At 37.3% G+C, this 23,721-nt stretch overlaps 4 protein-coding genes across 8 annotated transcripts in view; 3 read left to right on the top strand and 1 right to left on the bottom strand.

Annotated features, from left to right (window-relative positions):
* The first annotated feature begins 1,034 nt into the window (after positions 1–1,034).
* On the top strand, positions 1,035–7,294 carry LOC104610487 (eukaryotic translation initiation factor 3 subunit F-like). Its single transcript, XM_010277120.3, has 6 exons — positions 1,035–1,432; positions 2,085–2,164; positions 4,633–4,862; positions 6,404–6,525; positions 6,608–6,721; positions 6,916–7,294. Exons 1-6 carry the CDS (start codon positions 1,211–1,213, stop codon positions 7,003–7,005), a joined length of 858 nt encoding a protein of 285 aa, XP_010275422.1. The 5' UTR covers positions 1,035–1,210; the 3' UTR covers positions 7,006–7,294.
* Positions 7,295–9,199: 1,905 nt separating this feature from the next.
* Positions 9,200–14,277, top strand: LOC104610486 (ranBP2-type zinc finger protein At1g67325-like). 4 transcript variants are annotated; one of them, XM_088895857.1, is made up of 9 exons: positions 9,254–9,346; positions 9,698–9,743; positions 9,971–10,165; positions 10,285–10,397; positions 11,450–11,663; positions 11,783–11,829; positions 11,932–11,995; positions 12,790–12,902; positions 13,728–14,277. In XM_088895857.1, exons 3-9 carry the CDS (start codon positions 10,147–10,149, stop codon positions 13,860–13,862), a joined length of 705 nt encoding a protein of 234 aa, XP_088751983.1. In that variant the 5' UTR covers positions 9,254–9,346; positions 9,698–9,743; positions 9,971–10,146; the 3' UTR covers positions 13,863–14,277. The 4 variants fall into 4 exon arrangements, with proteins under 4 accessions (XP_010275420.1, XP_010275419.1, XP_088751983.1 ...); XM_010277118.3 differs by lacking the exon at positions 9,971–10,165 and having other exon boundaries at positions 9,200–9,346; XM_010277117.3 differs by lacking the exon at positions 9,971–10,165 and having other exon boundaries at positions 9,200–9,346; positions 13,750–14,029.
* Positions 14,278–16,045: 1,768 nt separating this feature from the next.
* On the top strand, positions 16,046–18,713 carry AHG11 (Pentatricopeptide repeat (PPR-like) superfamily protein). The gene has a single exon (XM_010277116.3). It carries the CDS (start codon positions 16,756–16,758, stop codon positions 18,583–18,585), a length of 1,830 nt encoding a protein of 609 aa, XP_010275418.1. The 5' UTR covers positions 16,046–16,755; the 3' UTR covers positions 18,586–18,713.
* Positions 18,714–19,165: 452 nt separating this feature from the next.
* LOC104610484 (ATP-dependent 6-phosphofructokinase 6) overlaps positions 19,166–23,721 on the bottom strand; it is a 29,917-nt gene continuing 25,361 nt past the window's right edge. For both annotated transcript variants that reach the window (XM_010277114.3, XM_010277115.3), the window contains 3 exons: positions 23,173–23,221; positions 20,395–20,549; positions 19,166–19,658 (listed from right to left, as the gene is read on the bottom strand). In XM_010277114.3, the coding sequence (XP_010275416.1) occupies positions 19,494–19,658; positions 20,395–20,549; positions 23,173–23,221 (369 nt within the window). In that variant the 3' untranslated portion in view covers positions 19,166–19,493. The remainder of the gene's footprint in view (positions 19,659–20,394; positions 20,550–23,172; positions 23,222–23,721) is intronic.

Genomic DNA, 23,721 nt, shown 5'->3' with positions numbered 1-23,721 from the left:
GCTGATTTGATCTCAAAATAACTGGAGTAATGAGGATGAAAGCTGAACTGAAGCGTTGGGATGCAATTTTGGCGGGCTTGGATTGGGCCTGGCCCGATGGCCTATGTTCGAATTCGAAGCAGGGTAAATTGCTAGCTTGGGCACCCAAAAGCTTACATGGGCCTCTGAGCTTGACATTTAACAAAGAGCAACAGTAGGTATTGCAAAGCCAGTTCAAACAACCATCATAGCCTTGTATTGGGAATATCTTCCCATGAAATAAAGTATAGAAATATGGAGATGTTCCCGATACAAGGCTGTTCAAACAGTATTCCAACGAATTTTGCACTGACTGAAGCCGACCTCGCCTGACCAGATTCAATCAAAGCAAAGTCCATCCAAACAGCCATTTTATCCTTGCGTTGAGAATATCTCTCCATGAAATAAACCACAAAAGCATGGAAATATTTCCAATGCAAGGCTCTAAAAGCTGTTGGAACACCAAAGGGGCCTTGCTCTGACTGAAGCCGATCTCGCCTTCTTCCCAATCCCATTTCGGGAGTTCAGATCAGCTACGAATACATGGCAGCAACAACATTTCAATCATTCATTGCAACAGTACATCGGGAATACCCATGAACAAGTGAGATGTTCCCAATGTGCGACTACAGTGGTCCGTTGGGATAGTATTGGGAACATTTTTGTTAGTAGCATATCTCTACGCATGTTTCGGCAATTGATTTCAGGCAGTGCAACGTCGGTTTCAACAGTTTTACAGCCTTACATCGAGAATATCTCCGTATTTATGTGTTTTATTTCATAGGGCGTTTCGGCAGACTGTATATCCACGTGGCTTCACTATGAATCGGATGAAGTGAAGGTGGAGTCACAAACTCACGATAATACATCAAGGGCCGTGATTTCACGGTTTTACCCGATTACCTGACCCATTCGACGTTCATAAATCATCAGATAACCATATTCGAACAATTCGGAAATCGGTTGGACCGGACGGCCTGTTCCGGGTTTATAGCACTAGGAATCCCGAGCGCCCCAGGAAAGACAAACCCACTTCCCCCAATTCCCGGTTCCCAAACCCTAAACTCTTGCACCATCTTGCTGTGTTTTTCCCTCTCTTCCTCTCTCTCCCTTTTTCCGTCTCTCCGTCTCTCGTTTTCGTGTGGCAGTTGCAGCTCTCCCTTGGCTCCAATCAGAAACCGAGGGAGTAACGATGGCATCGAGAGAACCAACCGTACTGCAATTTTTCCCATCATCGACGAGCTTGTCTGCGAAGGTTCATCCGGTGGTGATATTCAACATCTGTGATTGCTACGTCAGACGCCCAGATCAAGCAGAACGAGTCATTGGAACTCTACTTGGATCGATCTCTCCCGACGGAACAGTTGAGATTCGCAACTCCTATGCAGTTCCTCACAACGAGTCCTCTGATCAGGTCTGCCCCTTTTACTTGCTAAATTGTTTCATTCACCTCTCCTCTTCTTATTTTTTCTAGGTGTTTCTAAGTATCCTTCTGTGACTGGAATCGTATTTTTTGTACGACTGGTTTGGGTTTAGATGAGATGAAAGTTTGGGAAAGGGTTCGTTAGGTTTCAGGACGATACTCTTGATCTTGGGGTGTCTGCACTCTTTCTTCTTGTTGTTGTCTTTTGACAATGGGTAATCAATTGTAATAAACTTCCAACTATCAGAACAAGCACAAGTGTTATGTACAGTGAAAATCTATACATGGTAGAGCCTGAGGAGTCTGCAATTGTCGCAGACTCTCAGCAGAGGCCTATTGGTTCAGCTATACAGAAAATGTACTTGGTCCAAAATATCTATGGTGAGGTATATTGACAAATCTTTAACGTGATCCCAACAATGAATGAACTGTTGATACCTATCATTGCAATTCTCCCTCTTGTTTTCAAAATTTTGTTTATGCATTGCAATCATTATCAAGTTGATTATGCATTTTTTTCTTTTTTTTTGTTTATAACTGGTGCTATTAATATATAGTTTTTGATTTTTTGTTATCGATAGGTAAATATTTTTTAATAGTATGTCTCATCTTCTTGTCACCTGGGATTTTGACCCTATTACAGGTGGCATTGGACATTGATTACCATCACAACATGTTGACATCTCACCAAAAGGTGAATCCAAAGGAAGTCATTGTTGGATGGTAATTTCTCTACTCTTATTGTTAGTGACTTTTTTCTACTTGTTTATTATGTTATATGTATAAATTGAAAAGACCACTTGCATGAAAATGAAAATGTTCTTTTACATGCATACAGATCTTGCTAGCTTTATACTTGGTCTAATGTAAATGCTGTCTAAATTGTTTTTTCTTTTTTCAAAAAAAAATTTGATTTTTCCCTGCCATTGTTAGTTTAGCTGAAAGAATGAGAAATTAGAAAGGGATTCTCATTTCTTAGAAAAAAGGTTGGAAGGATGAATTTATTTGCCATCTTGTTGACTGAAAAAAAGGCTTGCTTACTTTTTTCTTTGGGGATTTGAAGTCATGTCATTTACAAGGTTTAAAATGGGTGGAGGATGGTAGAGATCTCTAACTTACCAATAAAAAAGAGAGATCTCTTATTTTGGACCATAATAGAGAAAATTTAAGAGATAAGTTACATGGTTGGATAAACTAGCATTAAGAAAGGGATAATATAATAATAGGGGAAACATTATTAAGAATCATGATACCTAAAACTCTACTTTTAAATATACTCTTCCTGAAAATTCTGATCCATTATGAAGTCATGCTGAAAAATAGGGAAAACATAATTAAGAATCATGATACCTAAAACTCTACTTTCAAATATACTTTTTTTTTCCTGAAAATTCTAATCCTTTTTGAAGTCACTACTCAAAACATGGATTTAAATCATTGGACATTTGAGAGCTGTCAATACATTGGCACTAAGTAAATGGTGGTGCTAGTTTGATGAAGGACCTGAAGCACTTTAGAGAGAAGTAATTAGTGTAAACTGTGGCATAAGAAATGGTGGTTCTAGTTAACTTATTTTATGTTTCTCTTTTTTTAGTAAGAACTTATTTTATGGTTGTACACCTTTGAAAGGCACTGAAAGTTTCCTCTCTGAATTCATTATAATGGGTATAAAGTACAGGGTACGCAATGGGACATAGGTAAAGGTCCTAATTCATGGCTGCTAGGAAGCAAATCATTAAGAAACTGCATGGATTTGAGGGTTCAGAGGTAACTTCAATTATTGGGTGAAGTTTTGCTGCTTTTTCTGTTGCTGAATTTAAATACCAGCCCCCTAGGCTAAATCAGGCACTCCCATTATACAGCCTCGTGTTCTACATTGGTCTTTTATTTTTCCATTTTAATGAATTGATACTTTACCCCTTCTAATAAATAAATAAGTCTGAAACTTGAGCTTGGATTTTTTTTTTTGGTTCCCAAGTTTGACGTAAGGTTGTCTTTTTGGTGTAGCATGCAGACAGCCTCTAGAGAAACTGATAAATGTTTGATATCTGACCAGCATGCAGGGTGGGGGATAAACCTCTCTAACCTCTTAAGATATAGGGAGCCACTTCTTCCTAGATTGCAAATTCAGCAATTACCTTTGGGGTTATTTCTTGGAAATATTTAAAGCTCTACAATGTTCCCCTCTCAACTTTGGAGCTATGATATTGGGATACCTGACAAGGGTGCTGTCTGGGATACTTAAAATTTTTAGTATAAATTTCATATCTGATACCATATCCAGCTGTTTCCTTTCTGTATCCAGGTAGCATAAATTTGGAACTATTTTCTTGTTTACACTGGAAAGGCCTGATCATAAGGGGAGAAGTATGAACACTATAGTGATGCCTCCTTTTTGCAATTTTCTTGACAGTATAGGGGAGAAAAAGGACTATATTTTTAAAAATCAACTCTCTACTCTAAACTAATCTTAAGAAAGGTGATTGGCATGCTATTCTTGTGGATCATGATTGCAAAGGAGTTAAGATAACTACTCCTTTTCTTTTCTTTTCTCTCTCTCTCTTGATTTTGATAACGTGTATATACTCTATAAGCTATAGATAACATTTGTCATAGTTCTATCCTGGGAATAGAATCCAAAATAGCATGTATTTGTACACGGGCTATACTTTTATGTTGTATTCTTTCTCTGAGTAATCCACTGATACACTATCCTTTTCTTTTACACTACTTTTTGTTAATGGACAAAAGAAGTGTAAATGCACATTTTAGGCTATTATGTCACTAACAGGTGCCAGATGAAATGAGGACCATAAAATAATGAAAATTTTTCATTCATGTGTACGTATGCAGTAGCACATGCAATGTTTTTGTACCATTCTTTAACTTTTAGTTTTTAAAGCTTACCGTCTACACGTGTATGTATGCATAAAATCATACTAGATTTTTTTGAGCCTGATATTTCTGTTTGGACATACAAGGGCTTTCAGCTAGTACTGCTATTTTTTTCCTACCGATTAATTCTGAAGATGCTACCTTGTTAAATTTGTAGAGCTTTGGAGGTGCATTTATTTGTATCATGTGCCTGTGTTTTAACTTTTTGAAACCCATTTTCACATGCCAAAAACTCAATAATATTTATTGGTGCAGTTGTACACAATGTGGTTTTTCTTATGTGTGATTGTGTACAGGTATTCAACAGGCTTTGGAGTCTCTGGGGGCAGTGCACTAATCCATGATTTCTATTCAAGAGAAGTAGCAAACCCAGTTCATTTAACTGTAGATACGGGATTCAGAAATGGGGAGGCTTCCATCAAAGCTTTTGTTTCTGTCAACTTGTCTCTTGGAGATCGGCAGATTGCTGCACAATTTCAAGAAATTCCTCTGGATCTCCGGATGATTGAAGCTGAGCGAGTTGGATGTATGTACTTTTGACCCCGATGCCTGCTTTTACTACTTGCTTACTGAGCCAACTCATTTTGATCTATTTTTTGGTGTGTTTGTGCATAAATAATGTACTCTATTCTTTGATGTTGTTTAAGTCAATGTTTTGAAGCCGCCGTTGACCTGGTTGGTCAAACCATTTGAACCATCACCCGGCCAGTATTCTGGGTCTGGTTCAGTCAAGACCCGCCAGACGGTCAAGAGCCGTCTGACCGCTGACCCGTTCGACCTGGTGACCGGGTTGCGGGTTGCACACTCAATGCATGCAAACTTTCGGAGGCCATAACTTTGCACTCTGATGTCTGATTGGGGTGTTTTTTTTTTTTTATTTCGGATAACTTTTTGAGACCTATGTGTCCCAAGGATCCTTAGGTGCCTTGCCCCGCCATTTTCACGAAAAAAACCCTTTTTTTTGCCTCAAATTGCAATTCTTAATATTTTTTATAAATAAAAAAATTACAAACTGAATTAAAAAACATAAATTAAATTTAAAATAATACATATAATATATCTAAAACATGTTTATACATTATTTATTGCTAAAATATATGTTTATATACACACACACATATATATACATATATACACAAATTTACTGCTTGTTTGGGATTGCAAGTTTACATAAATTTTCTGTTAGTCCAGTTACTTTACTAGCCTTTTTATTACGAGTACTTTACTAGCTGTTTTTAGCCACCATTTTATTTCCTCTTCACAATTCTTCCCTCGTAACATCCAACTTTCCACTACTATTGTTTTTCATCAGCACTACCACTTATCCCCTTAGTAATCAGCCCATGAGTGGGTGCATACATGCAAAAGTCTTGGATTTTGTTAAACAGTCACCGTTACTGGACTATAAAAGAAGTCCTCTCACTGGAACCCATTTCCTTGCCTGGCATTTGTTTGATCTGTAGTGTGTAGATCTAGATCACCAACCCACCTGCTACATTGTCTTGGATTTTGTTAAACAGTCACCGTTACTGGACTATAAAAGAACTCCTCTCACTGGAACCCATTTCCTTGCCTGGCATTTGTTTGATCTGTAGTGTGTAGATCTAGATCACCAACCCACCTGCTACATTGTTGTAGTCCCTACTATAGGTTTGATCGTTTGAGTAGCAATCATCAAGGTTTGGCATAATCTTCAACAATACACAAGTTTTGGCAACTCTACAGGAACACAAGTTAGAAGGGACCTACTTCTAACTTTATGTGGAAAGCAATTCAAGCTCTTTCTGTGTGCATTGGCTTCTGCATAGAAAAAGCCTGCAAACTTCTAACATAACCAAAGGAGTTAGGTATCCAAACTCATTTTGTATTATCCTGTTATTTGTTCCTACATTGGCTAATAGTAGAGAGAATTGGGAGTATACTTAAATTGGCTGAGGATCATATCTTTATTCATGTTATACCGAAGTCTACATCGGTTTGACTGACTGATATTTATCTAATTTTCTAATGTAAAATATGCAAAATCAGTTTGTAGAATGTTCCTTGAAACATTTTGCATCGTTGCAGTTGATATCCTAAAGACAACAATGGTAGACAAAGTACCCAATGATTTGGAAGGAATGGAAGCTTCGATGGAGAGGCTTCTCGCACTGATTGATGACGTCTACAAATACGTTGACAATGTTGTGGTAAGAGACGTGACTGTGTGCCCTGCTTGGTTTCATTTGCTGCAGCTTGTGTTTGTAATTCCGTAACGATTTTCTTTCTCAGGAGAGGCGTGTTGCTCCAGACAATAAAATTGGAAGATTCATATCTGATACTGTAAACTCCATACCGAAAATATCACCTGCAGCTTTTGATAAGCTTGTAAATGATAGTCTACAGGTAAGATAAAGATGGGTTTTTTATTTTTTATTTTTCTTACGAAGGGGGAGTGCTCTTTTTTTTTTTTGTTCTGGGAATTGGATTTTACCGTATTTACTGAATAGCTTCACATCATTATTCTCTCATATCATCCTCTCTTATTTGTGGTATCTCATTTTTGCTTTGCTTGGTATTGTTTGTTCTGTTCCTGTTAGGACCATCTGCTATTGCTCTATTTGTCGAGTCTTACAAGGACGCAACTGAGCCTTGCAGAGAAGTTGAACACAGCTGCTCAGATCCTGTAGGTCAGACCCCGGTTGCTGTTGCTGTTGTTGACGGGGTTGTATTTGTTAGTCAAATGATACTTATTTATCCTCTTGGACGAGTGTCAATATTGTTATTTCTTTCGCGACAGTGGTTGTAAATTTTGCTTTTTCTTTGTTCATTCGGCAAATATTTTGCTTGATTCCGGTGGGAAGTAGCAGTATTGACCATTGAGTTTAGTTGAGGCATGTAGCTGAAGCTGAGTTGCAAACGGAAGCATCCAACTTTGCGAGACAAATTTATCTATCTATGACTTGAAATTGACATTAAGACTGAAACTTCTTCAGTGGTTCCCTGTTCATATGCTTGTCAGCCTGAGAAGTGAGAACTGTGATTTTATCAAGCAATGGATTCTATGGGAAATGTTATACATTTTCTTGGTTTGCTGGACCTTGGTTGGTCTATATCAGCCGGTCTAGACTCGTGTCTATATCCCCCATTTGAGGCTTAATTCTTTGGGCTAAAGAACTCAATTGGGTGACCTGCATCCACCTGAGTAGCCTTCTGCTTCATCATGTTCAAAGGCTATGCTAAAAACCAACTTGGAGAGATGCTCACATTGTCCAATTTAATAGAGGGTTTGTCACTGTGCATGGTGATGTTTGAAAAGGGGAGGTGGCAAATTCTCGAGGGTCCAGGTCACCATTATAGATCCTGTGATCCCAGATCCCAAGATTCAGGCTTTCTGGGAAGAGTTAACCTCTTATTCTTTTATGGAAAATAGAAACGAAAAAATGTTTAATAATAGATCCTTTTCCCCTTAGCTATTATAAAAAAGAAAAGCTCAACAATCTTTCAGGGAATTTCATCTAGGTTCTTCCTTTGATACCAAAGAGAATAATACTAGAATTTGGAAAACAGTTACATGGAAAGGGCCAAAAGAGGGAATGATTAAGATAATTTCGATGCTTCGAAGAAAAATGATGGATTTTGCTCTATTGCTTGCATTGTGAAGAATTTTTGTGGGGAAGTTTTAAATATTAAAGCATACTTGGTGGGTTATACTACAATCAATAGGGGTGAGTATTTGGTTTATTCGATTAAGAATCGAATTGAATAAATCAAAATTTTAAAAATCGAATTAAAAAAATACAAACTGAAACCAAAACCGAAGTTTAGAAAAATCAAGTGGTTTTTCGGTTAAAACCAAATTTTAATAATATATACTCTATTATAACATATAATATATAATATGTATTATGAAATCAAATTTTATTATAGTATATATTAATATAAATATATGATATATTATATATTACATATAATAATAAAAAATTTTGGTTAATTCGGTTAAATCGAAATTCTAATTCTAAAAACTGAAACCAAAAACCGAAATTTTTGGTTCGATTAAACCGAATAGTGTCACCCCTAACAATCAATGTTGTTGAAGCTTGGCTGCATGGGAAACCCACAATATGGCCCAGAACTTTAGGAATTTTCCGACTCTCCTAGTTATTACGTGCTTGACCGTGGAGATTAGCAGATAAGCTGGATGGTGGAGTATGATATGCCCATTCCTTCAGAGGTCTGAAGAAAATCAAGCGATAAATTGATTAGCAAATAAAGTTGTATCTTTACCGCCGTCTTGTGTAATTCCTCTTATTTATTACCCAAAAAAAAAGTGAAACCATTGACACTATTATTTGAAACTTGAACATGCAAAACATTGGCGAGAATTAATCCAGGTCGTTCTGGGCCCAGGGGCTGAATCCATTGCTAGTTACTTGTCTGTCCGAGATGGCAAAAGATAAAGCGGAGGAATATAATAAATAAAATGAAAAGCTGAGAGCCCCATAACTTTCCATGAAAAAGGAATACCACTGGATGGGTTCCACTAAACAGGGTGGGCTTGATCAAAAAAATCAACATGATGAGATGAGATGAGATTGAGATATATATACATTTCGTACCAGGATTGGGGGGTTTCAACTTGAAATCAATCATGGATTGCGAAGAAGAAGAAAATCTGACTTATTGATAAATCTTTCCACCGCCCAAATCTGTGGTGGGACAGCCGAATAGGAAAGGTAGGTCCCGACTCCCGAAGTATGTTCCGAAAATTAGACAACAGCGGATCGTTTTAACTTTTATGGGTCGAACAGCCCATGACTCAAGCTCTTTGTTAAGGCCCAATAACAACAAAAATATCACTGGCGCTTCAAATCATCAAATGCCACACGCGAATCGTTGTTCTCTCTCTTAACACCGAAGCGTCTAATACGCTACAATCTGCTCTATAAGTGTACTTAAAAGTAGCCTCCTTTTGAAAAAGAAAAATTCTCTCCGGCGTTGCAGAGAGTTCTGTTAATGGCTTCCGCCAAGGTCAGTGCTTTCTCTCTCTCTCTCTCTGTTCGCTTCTTTTTCGTTGCACTTCTTCGATAACTAAGTTAACCTTATCAACTGAAGATTACAAACATCATGGTCATCGCCTTAAGCTGTTGGAACTAGGGTTGTAATAACTACCGCGGAATTCATTATTTGAAATCGTATATTTCGTATTTTCATGGCTATCTTATAACTTTTGTCGTCAGTGATTCAGTATGCCATCTTTTATGCCGTTCGTTTTGATTTTCTTTTCTTTGTATACTTGTTTATTTTTTATTTTCCTTCTTATATGGCTTTAGCAGGAACTCGATTTGTCTGAGTGGTTATTGGTGTGTCTTTATTGTTCAGGTTGATAATCGGGCCTCATTTGGATCAAAAAGGTCTCGTAATGATGGTGAGTTTAGGAGTCGTTTTGTTTTTGTAGATTCTTTGAGTCTTAACATTTTATTGCAGTTAACTGTGTCTGTAACTTTTTTGGCGGTTAGAAGCATTCATGGACTAAACATCAATTTGCATGGGATGGTATACCTAAACAATTTTTCATCATAGATCCTGGTGCACCGTTTTGTCTATCTATAATCTATGCTTATAAGTTCTAACACCCCATGTCAACAAAAATAGGAATTGTCGTTTGCGGCTCTTTCAAAATGCTAGGTGGATAGAGCCTATAGGTGCAAGACCAAATGATGCCTGTTTTTTATAGCATATGATGAAAAGCTTTCATTCATTCATTCAACCAAAAGCACTCTGAACCGGGGAAATATAGATAAGCTCCTCGAGAATTTTGTGAACTATCCATGTTCAAGTTTAAAAAAGGTGAATTGATTTGTTTCTGATGGTTAACATCAGGGATGACACACTTTGTCCAATCCTTCAATGTATTTCATCTACAATTAAGTTTAGTTTACCCTAAGAAGGAAATTTACTCGTTCCAGTTTCACGCAATGATGGAGATTGGACCTGTCCTCAATGTGGTAATCTGAACTTTGCATTCAGAACTGTTTGCAATCGTGGAAAATGTGGTGCAGCCCGGCCAATCACTACTCCGGTATGCTAGTTTGGTTCCTTTTAATCAATTTATTTTTTCTTCCCAATAAGCATTGGGTCAGTGCTTAGGACCTTACTGGGTAAAGACATATTTCAATTCTGACAGGCTTTTTCGGATTAATCAATCTTGCATCTTAATATTGCAATTCCATTCAGCAGGTTTATTTGATTTGTTGCTATGTTATTCTGAATCTTATAAGCTCCTTTGCAGCTGGAGTCCTGTAATTTTGCATATGCCATATGCATATCTAATATCAAGTGAACACCAATATAAACACATTTCATTAATGATTTGAAAAAAAGTAAAAAAAAAAAAATATTACAAGGTGGATGTAGAGAACATCCCCAAATATTTAGAGCTGCCCATCCCTTCCCATACATATCATATATATCATTTCATCATTTGTATTTCTAATTACATTTCCTGTTTTGTGATCCCCCAATACAATTGATTGCGATTTGCACCATGTCTAGCTAAAAGAATCTGCTAAACTATTTGCTGATTAGGAATCCAGGAAAATGATGCTCCCAGCTCCCTAATTAGACTCCTTACCTCCATTGAATTCTCATGCTACTATTTTCCTTGTTTATCATTACAAAGCCAACTGGGGATCACTTTTGAGTCTCCTTCAACTGTGATATTTCTGTAAGTTGGCTGTTTTTCCATTTTCAATCCTTGTAGAACAGCTAATTATTCCACTCTGGTTGAATATCTTTGACCTGCTGGTTCAGAATATATATAGAAATTTTATTATTTTTTATAGCCATTTTATGCCCTTAGTGATTTGTAGAAACTCTTTCAATCCCCAATCTACCTGCATTTTCCATGCTACAGCCTACAGTCATCAAAATTGAATTTTATTTGGTTTGAAAGGGGGGAGCCCAGCTCATTATCCCGGGTGCCCTTCTTCTTGATGTTGAAGCATCACATAACGAGCTTCTAATGATTTCATTCACACTGAAAGCTTGGAAACTACTCATTTATTTCTTAGTCCTGTTATTGATCAAAAGTTTCTCTATTTATATATACATATATATTTTTTGACATTGCAGAGAATAGGATATTCCCCTGTTCCTAGCCCTTTTAACCACACTCCCTTTTATCTTGGAGGTGTTGGGGCTTCTCCACCCTTGCCTCTTGGAATGCCCAACAGCTACGGACCCCCATTCTCACCGTCTGCAATGAGATATGATTATGGTGGAGTTCCTGGAAGTGCAACAGGACATTATGGTCTTCTTTCTGCATTTCCACCTGGTCCTTTTGGAGGTTCTCTCTCTCTCTCATGCACATGCATGCCAATTTTATAATTGATTAATTCCAAACAAACAAACAAATATGATGCACATGGTATGCTATCCTTAACTGGTTTCTTTTGGTTGAATCAGGAATGGGTTATGGTCCAGGATTTGGTTACGGTGGATCTCCTTTGCCAGTATGTTTTTTCCAATGTTACTAAGATATTGATATGTTTTCTTTTCTGTTTTCCTTTCATCTTTTCTCTTTAGTTAATTTGATGCTTTTCTTAATATTCAAGATGCCAGGTCCATGGTCTGTAGGAGCTATATCTGATAACAGTGCTTCTCGGAAGCGTCGTGGAGGTGATTTTTTTCTATATTGTGAATGTTTTTCTATTTCTTCTATTTTTTGGTAAAGATTGCAAAGTTGCATCCTTTCATAAGCAGATGCAGGCTAAGGCACATCAATATTACTGCTATGACCAGTTTTCCACTTCATTATTGTAGTTTTCTTTATTGGGTTATTGGTACTACCCTGTTAATACTTTGATTGGGCTAGATTCTTTTTTTTATAGTAATTTCCTTTTTCTCCTTGATAAATTAGTCAATCTCGTTATCATGTTTATGGTTTGTTTTCCTTAATTATTTTGACATGCTACCATGGTTTTTTCCAATTTCAATTTGCATTGATGGTTAATGGCAGATGTGGTTAATGGTGATAAGATAAACTTCATTTAGAGGCCATTTGATAACAACTGACGTTGCTAAACGGAATGATTTATTGTTTTGTCTTTTAGTGGAAAAATAATTAAATAAATAAAGTATTCTAGATTATAGTAAGGTACCCAACTTCAGATTCAGCCATTAAGGAGCCCCCCAACCTCCTTAAAATCTTATTCACTTGAAGACAAAGCAATAAGCTTTTCAGTTCAGGCACTTCAGCTGTTATCAATTGGCCCTTTAGGTTGATTCTTATCTTGCAAGGGTAAATCAATGATGCCAAAAAGACACGATACCAGAAGAACTTTGACCAATCCCCCCCTCCAATTCTTGCTGCAACTATTTGATTTTTTTTTCCATCTGAGAAGTTAGGAGATCCCCACTTCATCTGGATTTACTGTTACTTGGTCTTATCAAACTGATCTGGATGTTTGCAGGACCAGATGGTTTGTCTGAAGGTGATTGGGTTTGTCCCAAGTGTGATAATGTAAACTTTGCCTTTAGAACAACATGCAACATGAAGAAATGTGGAACTCCAAGACCCTCTTCTGTAAGTCATTCTTGCCTGATTTGATGTGTATTCAAGTTATGGTTGCAATACTTTAGTGGCACCTTTAGGTGAAAATGGTAAAAGCTCACTGGGGGTGAATGATGGAAATAGATCATTCAATTACTTTTATGGGGAGAGGAAGGGGAGGATCAATCATTTCAGATGTGCTACCTATTGATGTTGAAACTAGTTACTTGTCCTTTCGGAAAGCTATCGATAATGCGAGCCATTAATCCAAATGTTATTTCAGGTTGACTATTGTAGAAGTTATGAACAAAACTGGTTGTCTGGTTATAAGTTGGTGGTTTTTGATGATGAGACTCAGGCCCTGGTCTTCTGTCCAATGCAAAGAGATCTTGCATTTTTTCCCTGTTTGTGGTGGTTTGCAATGAGATCATAATGTTGAGTGGGATTCAACTATGGGCATCCACCATGATTTGTCTCATCTTTTCAATTTATGAGTTATGAGTTATCCCCACCTTTAATGTGAGTTTGTATGACGGTTATCGTGCTCCCTTAACAAAGAAATGATGAAATTAGAAAGATGTTTCAGAAAGAAATGCTTATTAGCCTACCTTGAATTTGGATATGTATCACTCGTTTGCTTTATGCATCCATTAACATGCTTATCAAATGGATGCACAAACTTGGGCAAGATAGTGGTATACACTTGTCCCAAGACTCTCAAGAATGGTCCTCATGTGTTTGCTTGCAAGCTGCAACTATATCACGTATGCGTTATTATTTTATCTCTGCATATTTGTTTATGATATATGCATTGAGCTTGTATAGTGTACTAATTTTTTAAAGGAATTCTTTTTTTAGGGTACAAACCACTCTGTTTCAGGTATCCCAGAAGGCAGTTGGAGATGTAGCAGATGTGAAAACCTCAACTACCCTTTCCGAATGGTATGCAACCGGAAGGGGTGTGGGAATGAGAAGCCAGCTCCTGGGAAGTAGTAAAATCCTTCAGTCATATGGCAAGCACTAAATTGAGTAAATTCTGTTTAGGAGCGTCTTAGCCTTTAAAATCGGAGAGGATTTGGAAATCACATGGGAGTACATTCTTTTTGTCATCTACATGAATTGCCTTTTTTTTGTTTTGTTTTGTTTGTGTGTGTGTTAAAGTGAAGAGGTGTTCATACTGCATATATATTTGATAGCACATTGAGTCTGGGTCTTGAATGCCGAAAAATACTTAAGTTGGCATCACCCGATTTTGTGTTAAATTCCCAAGACAAAATGTTTCCTTGTTCTGATGAATGCTTTCTAGGCCTCAGTTAACAGCAACCATGGCCTCTTGTTTACTGTTGGAACCTGTAAATTTCCATACGATGTGAATGCTGAATTATTTCAGGATGAGCCTTTAGAATAATTCTCTAAGCTCATTGTCAAAACTCAAAAGCCTTGTGCTAGGGCTTTCCTGTACTAATCTCTGAATGGATCAGCTTTGAAGCAACAATATGACGTTGGCCCAAGTTTGTATTCTTGCCATCAATAGCTAAAACTCGGATGGCCCAGACGGAGTATCCTCTTCAGGGTCCCACCAAATTGATGATTTTCCAGGCCATTCACTTGTTAATGTTATTGGGGCTTAATTAACATCTTCCTCTCTCTCTCTCTCTCATCATAAACATCCATGGTATATTTCACCAAATTGACACCCTCAAGGCGTCAACTACCATACTTCCTTACATCGTCACTCATGGAATTGGGATTAATTTTAAATTCTAGTCTGGAAAACGTTTTTCCAATTTCTAACTGATGATGATTAGTTGATTTCTACCTTGTTTTCCTTCGAACTGAACGTCTGAACTTGATTTCCAAATTTCATTTTTTTAAATGTTATTATTTTAAGGACAAATTTTTTAAACTACTTTTATGTTTCAGCTAATTGATTAATTGTCTAAAACCTTTCTTAACATTAAAATTCTGTCACACTCCATTCACATATGATATTACGTAACTGAATTTTTTTTTTTTAATTTTCTAAAATACCCTTCATGTGAACTGTTCATCATCTTCAACCTTGAGATGAAGAACAAAGCGGCGGTGACAAATTCCTTGCGTAATCCTCCGTCGTATTCTCAACATTCCAGAATGTCCCGATAATCTGATAAAAAACCAGCACTGAGTCTTTACCATTGACACCCCGTAGAAGTATACGGTTTGGACGAGGTACTTGGTGGCATTGTGGTACACCAGAATTTCTGATGCGTATTGTCATCGAGAGGAAACAGTGGGATGATTTCAGAACACCAGTAAATTTGATATTTTGTTTCTTTTAATTAGTATTTTTCAGATTTCAAATTTTAGATTTATCAAACGCCACTTTAGTCAATTAGCTAAACCACAAAGATAGTTTAAGAAATTTGCCCTTATCAAACGCAATTTCTGGCATTCTGAGCTAAGCCCCATACAGGAATGCCAGAAGCTATATTGGATAAAAATCGGGAAAGTTGATTCATGTTCCACTTATAAGAAATTCAGCTGAAATACAAAGTTATTCCAAATAGTTTCTCTGGAATACGAGTTGATCACCACTATATTGGCTTTAACATACAAGCTCTCCCAAATGGGCTCTGAATTATATAAGAATGGTTAATTTTATTTTATTTTTCAAACCATCCCCCAACCCAGGTGTGGGCAGGATTCTATCTGGGGGTGTTCACGGTTCGGTTAACTGAACCATGGGCAATATTTGTAAATTATATATATATATATATATATTGGTCGATTTGATTAACCCTCATTTTTTTAAAGTTAATCACAAACTGAACCTATCCTTAGGTTTTTTAAAAATACTAAGCCATAACTGAACCAATCAGATTAATTCAATTAACCATATTTTCTGGTTCGATTTTCTCGGTTCAGTTCGGTTTTTCATGAACACCCTTAATTCTATCCCAAGTCTCCGCTACAACCAGCCGCTTGGCATTCCTAGGAATTTGGATTCCCTCCTTTTATGGTTCTCCTCACTGTTGTTAATGATATTACCACTACACTCTGCCTTTAATTCCCTCTTTATACCAATTATACAAATTTCTAGCAAGTTTTATTTGTTGGTTCCATTTGTCCATGTTCTTTTTCCCTGATTCTTGGCAAACCTCAAATAATCTAATGATCTATGAATTACAAGCACTGGGAAGAATCAATTCAAGAGGAATATATTTTGTCAAGATATCATCATTGACAACTGTGCTGCTCTTTAGTTTAGATGCACAGTCAGGAGTTGCAAACCTCTACTTCTCAGAAACTCAAATCTTCTCAGAAATTGATGGAGTCTGATGGTCACACCTGCTGGTTTTTCTTTCCAGAAACATTTCAATGTAGCCCTCAGAGGTTTCATCAATGCCATCAATCAACATTATGACATATTGACTTGCTCTGTATGGCATTTTGCCCTCAATTATTGTATGAGAAACCTTCACTTCGATTCAGTGTCAGTTGCAGCCCTTCGTTTGGAAAATGAACAACATTCATGGTTTTCATGATTGAATTTATTAGCATGCTTTATCACCTGTAAAACGGGATAAAGCCATATGAAATAGTCGACCTCTGGTATTCTTTTTGCACCCCATTTCATTTCTGGAAGCTATTTAACTGCCATAACCGCCCTTCAAAGTTCGAGAGTTCAGAAGCTCCGACCCCGAACGGCCCCCTACTGACCACTGAGTACTGGCTAAGAGCCTAAGAAGCATGTTTGATAAAGCGACCCTGCAACCAAGACCAAGACCCCTCCTCTTCAGAAAATGAAGTTTAAGGAGAGAAAGCGCTCCTCCTTTCTACTCTTCTTCCGTTCTCCTTCTTGTGGTATCATCGGATCAAACCGTTCAAGATCGAAATCATAGCCATGACTGAAGAGGAGGCAAAACCGCTTTGGAGCCCGAGAGAGAGAAGATGCCTTTCTCTCCTGCAGCGGCCCAACACCAAAAACTCTATCCTCCAAATTCATGGTTTCATGCTGAGAAACGCCCTTGAAACCAACGTTAATCTGCTCACTAAGTTCATCATTGCCTGTGCTTCTGTTGCTGTTGTTGGAACTTCTGACCCACTTGCTGGAATCCGTCATGCTCGATGTGTATTCGATCATCGGCATCATAGGGACGACGTATTCCTATGTAATTCCATGATCAAAGCTCACGTCGATAAGCAGCAGTTTAGGGAGGCCATGACTCTCTACAAACGCCTCAGGAATGAGACGCTATTCACACCTGATAACTACACGTTCCCAGCCTTGGTGAAGTCCTGTGGATCCAATTTGGCCGTTAAAGAAGGGCAGCAATTCCATAGTGAGGTGATCAAGATGGGTTACTGCTTTAACTTGTTTATATCGACTGCAATTGTAGATATGTACGCAAAGTTTGGAGAGATGATATTGGCCAGAAAGTTGTTTGATGAAATGCCTCTCAAAAATCAGGTATCTTGGACAGCTTTGGTTGTTGGATATGCAAGATGCGGGGACGTCGTTACTGCAAGGGAATTGTTCTGTAGGATGCCTGAGAAGGACCCTGCGGCATTTAACGCAATGGTTAATGCATATGTCAAATCGGGGAACATGGACTCTGCACGGGAATTGTTTGAAGAGATGCCAGAAAGGAATATTGTATCTTGGACCACTTTGATTTCCGGGTACTGCAAGAATGGTGATCTTGCTACTGCAAGATTACTCTTTGATACAATGCCTGAGCAAAGTCTTGTCTCTTGGAATGCCATGATTGGTGGGTATTGCCAGAATAAGCGACCAAATGAAGCATTGGAGCTGTTTAGGAAGATGCAATCATACTCCTTTCGACCAGACAAAGTGACTATTGTGAGCATTCTCCCAGCCATTGCAGATGTGGGCGCTCTGGATTTGGGCGGTTGGGTTCATCAATATGTCAGGAGAATGAAACTTGACAGGGAGGTCAATATCTGCACAGCATTGGTGGATATGTATGCTAAATGTGGTGAAATTCTAAAAGCAAAACAAGTTTTTGACGAGATGGAGGAAAGGGAAACAGCTTCTTGGAATGCTATGATCAATGGGTTAGCTGTCAATGGATGTGCCAACGAAGCATTAGAGGTTTTCTCTGAGATGCGAAGCGAAGGAATTAAGCCGAATGAGGTAACTATGCTGGGGGTCTTGTCTGCTTGTAATCATGGTGGTTTGGTGGAGGAAGGGAGGAATTGGTTCAACATGATGAAGGGATATGGGCTTACCCCTAGAATAGAGCACTATGGGTGTATGATTGATCTCTTGGGGAGGGCAGGGTTCTTAGAAGAAGCTGAGCAATTGATTCAGAAAATGCCTTATGAGGTAAATGGGATAATCTTGAGTTCTTTTCTTTTTGCTTGTGGATGCCGTGGGGATGTTACAAGGGCTGAGAGAATAAAATGGAAGACGTTGGAAATGGAGCCTTGGAATGATGGGAACTATGTTATGTTGAGGAACCTTTATGCTGGGGCAAAAAGGTGGAAGGATGTGGAAGAGGTGAAAGCATTGATGAAGAGGAATAGGGCCAAGAAAGAGGCAGGTTGTAGCGTAATTGAGATTGATTGTAAGGTATGGGAGTTTGTGGCAGGGGATGTAGTGCACCCACATTGGGAGGTGATAGAATGGATGTTGGGACAGTTATGGGCGCATATGAGTGGGGAAGCTAATTGTAAGGCGACTGACTTAATAACATTTTGCTTTGACTAATACTGGATTGTAGTGAACCCCTGCCTCATATTTACTAACTTATCAACAGAATCCTTTAATTGAATACAAAAACGAAATTCAAAGAATTGTTTTTTTTTATTTATTTTTTATTTTTTTGAAGGATGTCTTCTACATGAACATATGATGATCATATGGGAAATTGGCAAGTTGTTGCCTGCTTACAGAAAGGAAGGGTTGGTAATGCTTTAGAAAACCTGATTTTTGTTTAAGATTTTCAACCACAAGGTTTCTCTTTCTTCCAGAAGTATTCTGTAAGCATCAGTTGGGTCATTCAGAAATCCGATTATTTTTACTTGTTATGTGGATTCAAATGGCTATATTCACCATTGATGGGCAGTCAAATGGATGCATTTTTGTCTTGTGACGCTCCAGTATTTTTGTAGCATCTAACCTCATGTGGAGACACCGTCTGAATAACTGAATAGGCAAGGGAGATTCTTTTGCCACGCTACTGCAGTTAGCAGCTTGTGCTTGCTTGATGTTTAAATAAAAGGGAGGGATACTTGCCAACCTTGGGTTCATCTCATTATGCTACCCACAAATGGTGGAGCAAAGTACATGAACTACTAAGAAATCTTACTGCACAAACATTTACTGATGAAGTGTTGGTTCAACTCAGCCAAGCTTCTTCTGAGTACTCAATACTTGAAAAAGCCTTGTCCTACTATTTCTGATTACATTAAACAAACTGAAAATGTAGTCAGCATATTGAAGTTGAGACTGAAAAGACCTAATCACTAAATCTCTACTTAACAAGAACCAACTTTGTATCACTTTCTGGAGAAGAATAAAATAAAGATTTCGTGAAGCTGTCAAAACAATGGGAGATGGCGTTTAGCTGTTGATCCAATTTGAATTTGGCAATTCCAACCACAGCTTCGTATAAATTACACAGAAGTCCTTGTGCTGTCAATCAAATTAGTGGTTTCTTTTTCGGCCTTTTCTTGCATCACTTTATTGTAGTTTAAGAAGCTTGGTTGATTTGTCGAGGCAAGAAGTCTAGCCCACATCCTGTCCGTCAGCTTGACAGTGTTCTGCGTCTCTGTCACACGCTGCAAAACCACATTACACCATGAACATTAGGCTATTTTTCTTTTATTCTCTTTCCTTTCCTTTTCTTTTTTTTTTTTTCTTTTTTTTTCTTAATATCTTGACAGGCCTGAGTTTATTGGGCCCTACATTGAATGTCTCATTGTCTCTATTGGCAGAGGGGTGTAACATGGTTTTTTGTAGACTCTAGTCCCAATGTTTTTTTCCCTTAACCTTTTTTGAATCTCATTGCCTATATACATCATCTAACAAGAACATGCATGTTATTAAATTAATCAAGTCATCCAATGCTTGGAAAGGCAAGCGGTTTCAACAATACATGTTCTCTTAATAACATCACCAAGCATTGTTGGTTTAATGGGCTTCTATTTTGGAGAAATACAAGGGCCTCAAATTCTCTGAATTTTGTAATGGTATAATTTAGGTAGGAATCATCCCCCCCCCCAATTTTCTTTTCTATAATATAATTATCCTCACCTTTAAAAAAAAGCATCACCAAGCATTGCTTCTGAAATTGCCAAATTTCAGGCTACAATATTGCCAGAAGGGAAAATAATGGCAAAACAGAACTTGCTAGTTGAAAAAAAAATACATGAGGAACATTCAAAAACCATTTTGCCTAAACTATACAAGCTGAAATTCTAAATCTAGTTTAGCAAATTAAAATTACATGCTTAATTAAAGATATTTGTGGACATAAAATAGTAATTATTCATTGAGAAGGAAATAGGTTCTTACAGCAATTGGAATATAAGCATGTCTGCTGTTTACAGGTCCAACTGTGAAGCCTGTGTACCCTGCCATGGCTCCATGAACAGCACTATGTGCAAGAAGTGTACAATAGATATTGTCTGATGCATTACTTGGAATGGCTCGGATCATGTATGTTGGATCTGCAAAACTAAGTTTAGCTATTTGTACAACCAGCATACTAAAAATATATTACATAAAAAATATGAAAATGACGCCAACAGCTAAAGAAATAGAAGTACAATGTTTAATTACTGTTTATATTTAGAGCTGCATAATCAATATCTACTAATAGAACAATATCAGAAATGTACATCACTCCTAAGAAAGGAAAATTACATAGAAAAGGTAAAAGCAAGAAAATGAAGCTAACGGCTGAAGACATAGAAAGTCAAAGTCTAATTGAGTTGCCTAACCAATGTTGGTAAACAAATTGGCATTACTAAGTGCAACATCACACCTAAAAAAGAAGAAAAGCATACTTCACCGTTTACAAGGAAAAAGGAAGAAAAGCTATAAAAGGTGGGACCTCTCCAGTCTAATAAGTTGGCAAAGCCATCAGCAAGAGTTTTGACCTCCTTATGAGCATGAAAACTATGAAAACAGCAAGATCAAAAAAATTAAACACTGCTGAAACAACTGAATTGTATCATTTTCTTTTTGGCAATCTGCTACATAGTCCTCTCAACCATCTACTGCATTTTCCGAGTCCCATCTTCAAAGCATTATTTTCAATTGTATTAACATTCATTCAACCATGATAATGCTGCAAATGGATTAGATCAAATTCAGATTGGGGTGTAGAAGAATCCAAGAGATCCGAATCCAACCCAATATCCAACGGATATGTAAAGCACACATTCAAATTGGACCCTTTTACATATTTGGATATCTGATTTGATTAAAATATTAGTAAATTTATATAAAATTAGTATAAAGCTATACTTTTAAATAAAACAAATGATATATTATTAACAGGAAAAAATATATCTAACCCTAATTCCTACTTAATTCTAAAGAATTTTAATACTAAAAAAAATAATATTTTGCATATGCATACATATAATTGAATCAGATTCAATCTTAACAGATCAGATCAAGCAATATCCGAATTAGATTTGATTATTAAGTGGATAATATTTTCAAATCCAATTATGGCTAAACGAATATCCAAATCCAACTTAAGCGAATCAGATTCAAATTCAAATCGGATTAAACCTGATCCATTTGCACCCCTAAAGCCAGAAACTTCTATAGGGATGACCCAGGGGGCTGGATTACAACCTAGATCTATGGTAGCAACCTTTTGGGGCCTAGTGATCAGATCTGCACACTTCAGACTATACCTAGCCAATGTAGTTAGCAGGCTTCAAGTATTAAGTATGATTGATTAAAAGGTTCAAGATGAACATTTAATGTTCAATATGAGCTTACCATTCTTCCTGAGGGAAAAATAGCATTAAGATTACTCTAATGACAACCAACTGAACAGCATTGGGCTCATTGTCAACTTTCCAGAGTTTAGAACCACCATTGAACCCCGACACTCAAGACCAAAGCACTCCAACTTTCTACTCTGCAGCTCGGGCCTCTTGAGAACCTATCACACATATCCCGTCAAAAGATGAATTTAACATTTTGTTCTTCCAGGTTCAAAATGATGATTTCTAATTTTAAATATGATCAAATTTCGCATGAACAGGTGAGAAAGTCTGGAAAGGGAAGTTGCAAGGTGCCATGACACATCTTGATGATTTTTAAGGCTCAGCTATGTTGGTTGTCTTTGAAGGCTGAATTTTTGGCACTGGTTCAAGGAATGCAACTTGCAAAGATCATTGGATGGAGTGGGATTTGTGTTGAGGGAGACTGTCAGTAGGTTGCATGCAATCAAAAGCTCAGGTACCTTGCTATCTTAGTTATCTGCTTAGAGAAAGCATTGGCTTTAGCTTCTGACCTGGACTGCTTGTTCAGCTGTATTCCTGGATATGAAAACAGTTTAATAGATGATCTAGAAAGGATGAGAGTCAACAACAGTGAGTTAGAATGGGCAATGCCAGAGCCTGGTGGACACTTATAACTGTTGTGTACTCCATTGTGTGGGCATTGTCAGCCACTGGATGTTTGGTATTTGATATCCTACTCTTCCAAGTTGATTGGAAAGTAAGGTTTTTCTTCTTTTAATTATTGAAAAAAGACAGTTACTGATAAAAAGTCTAGAAGGAAAACATTTATGAACAGAAAAAAGACAAGGCATTTCTTAACCAAAAAGAATCTTCATAATGGATTTACAACAGGACAAAAGAGTAAAGGATTCATATAAAATAGAGTCCCAAAGTCTTATCAGGAATTTAGCAAAAATTTAATACATAAGAGTATTTTCATTTTATGCACAATGACATTCAGATCATCTGAAGACAAGTATTTCATGATTTCTTTCAGAAAATAAAAAAAAAAAGACAACTTGTGGTGACAGTTGCACAGAAATCTGTTGATTTTGATAGGAAATTTCAAGACACTAAGGAAAATTTTCTACTTTCAAAGGAAATTATAGTGTTATCACGAGTGAAATACAAAGATCCTTCCAAAATAAGGAGACTAGTAGAAAGAGTTCTTGTTACTGTATGAAGGGGGGGGAGGGGGGGGGGGGGAGAAAAGGATATTGAAAGATATAACATGTACAAGTAGTAAAAGTTTAGAATATGAATTTCCCATAAGAAGGCTATGTCATAGAGAATAAGTAAGACGTATTATTATCTTAAGAATTACCTATGTACTTGAGATTTATTGCCATTTTCCGTTCCTTTGTGAAATGATCCTGGCAAAACAAAAGTAAGGTCTTGTATACATGTGAAACTATAAAACAGGAGTAAGTTTAAACAAAATTATTCACTACTTCATGCAGATGCAGGAAGTGCAATATTTATAATAAGATGATAGGAGATTGAAAATATTATAGTCCACTCATATTATGCAATGACTCTCAAAGACACAAATGGTATTGTATTGCTGAAAGGATGGTGAGACACCCTCACAAAAAGATCACCACAAGTTTCTTTTAACACCCTTGACCATCTCATGAGGGTCCACTCAATCTTGCTCAACAGGCAAGGCCTTAGCTTCAAAACCCCAGCTATTCCTTTGTTTCAAGAAAGACCAAGCTATGGAAAATGACAGAAAGCTCCGAAGGATTTTCCATTTACTTGAAAAAACCCACAAAGACAGCAGAGATTAGTTAGGTCCATCCCTTCATAAGAGGGATTTTGGTATCTAATTGGAACAATGTTTTGGGTGTAGAAGGTGGAAGAGTGAAGACTT

The sequence above is a fragment of the Nelumbo nucifera genome, chromosome 1 (genome assembly GCF_055504915.1).
Source record: "Nelumbo nucifera cultivar China Antique chromosome 1, China Antique-T2T, whole genome shotgun sequence".
NCBI lineage: Eukaryota > Viridiplantae > Streptophyta > Magnoliopsida > Proteales > Nelumbonaceae > Nelumbo > Nelumbo nucifera.
Note: the sequence above shows the minus strand (reverse complement) of the source record. Positions and strands in the feature narration are given on the sequence as shown.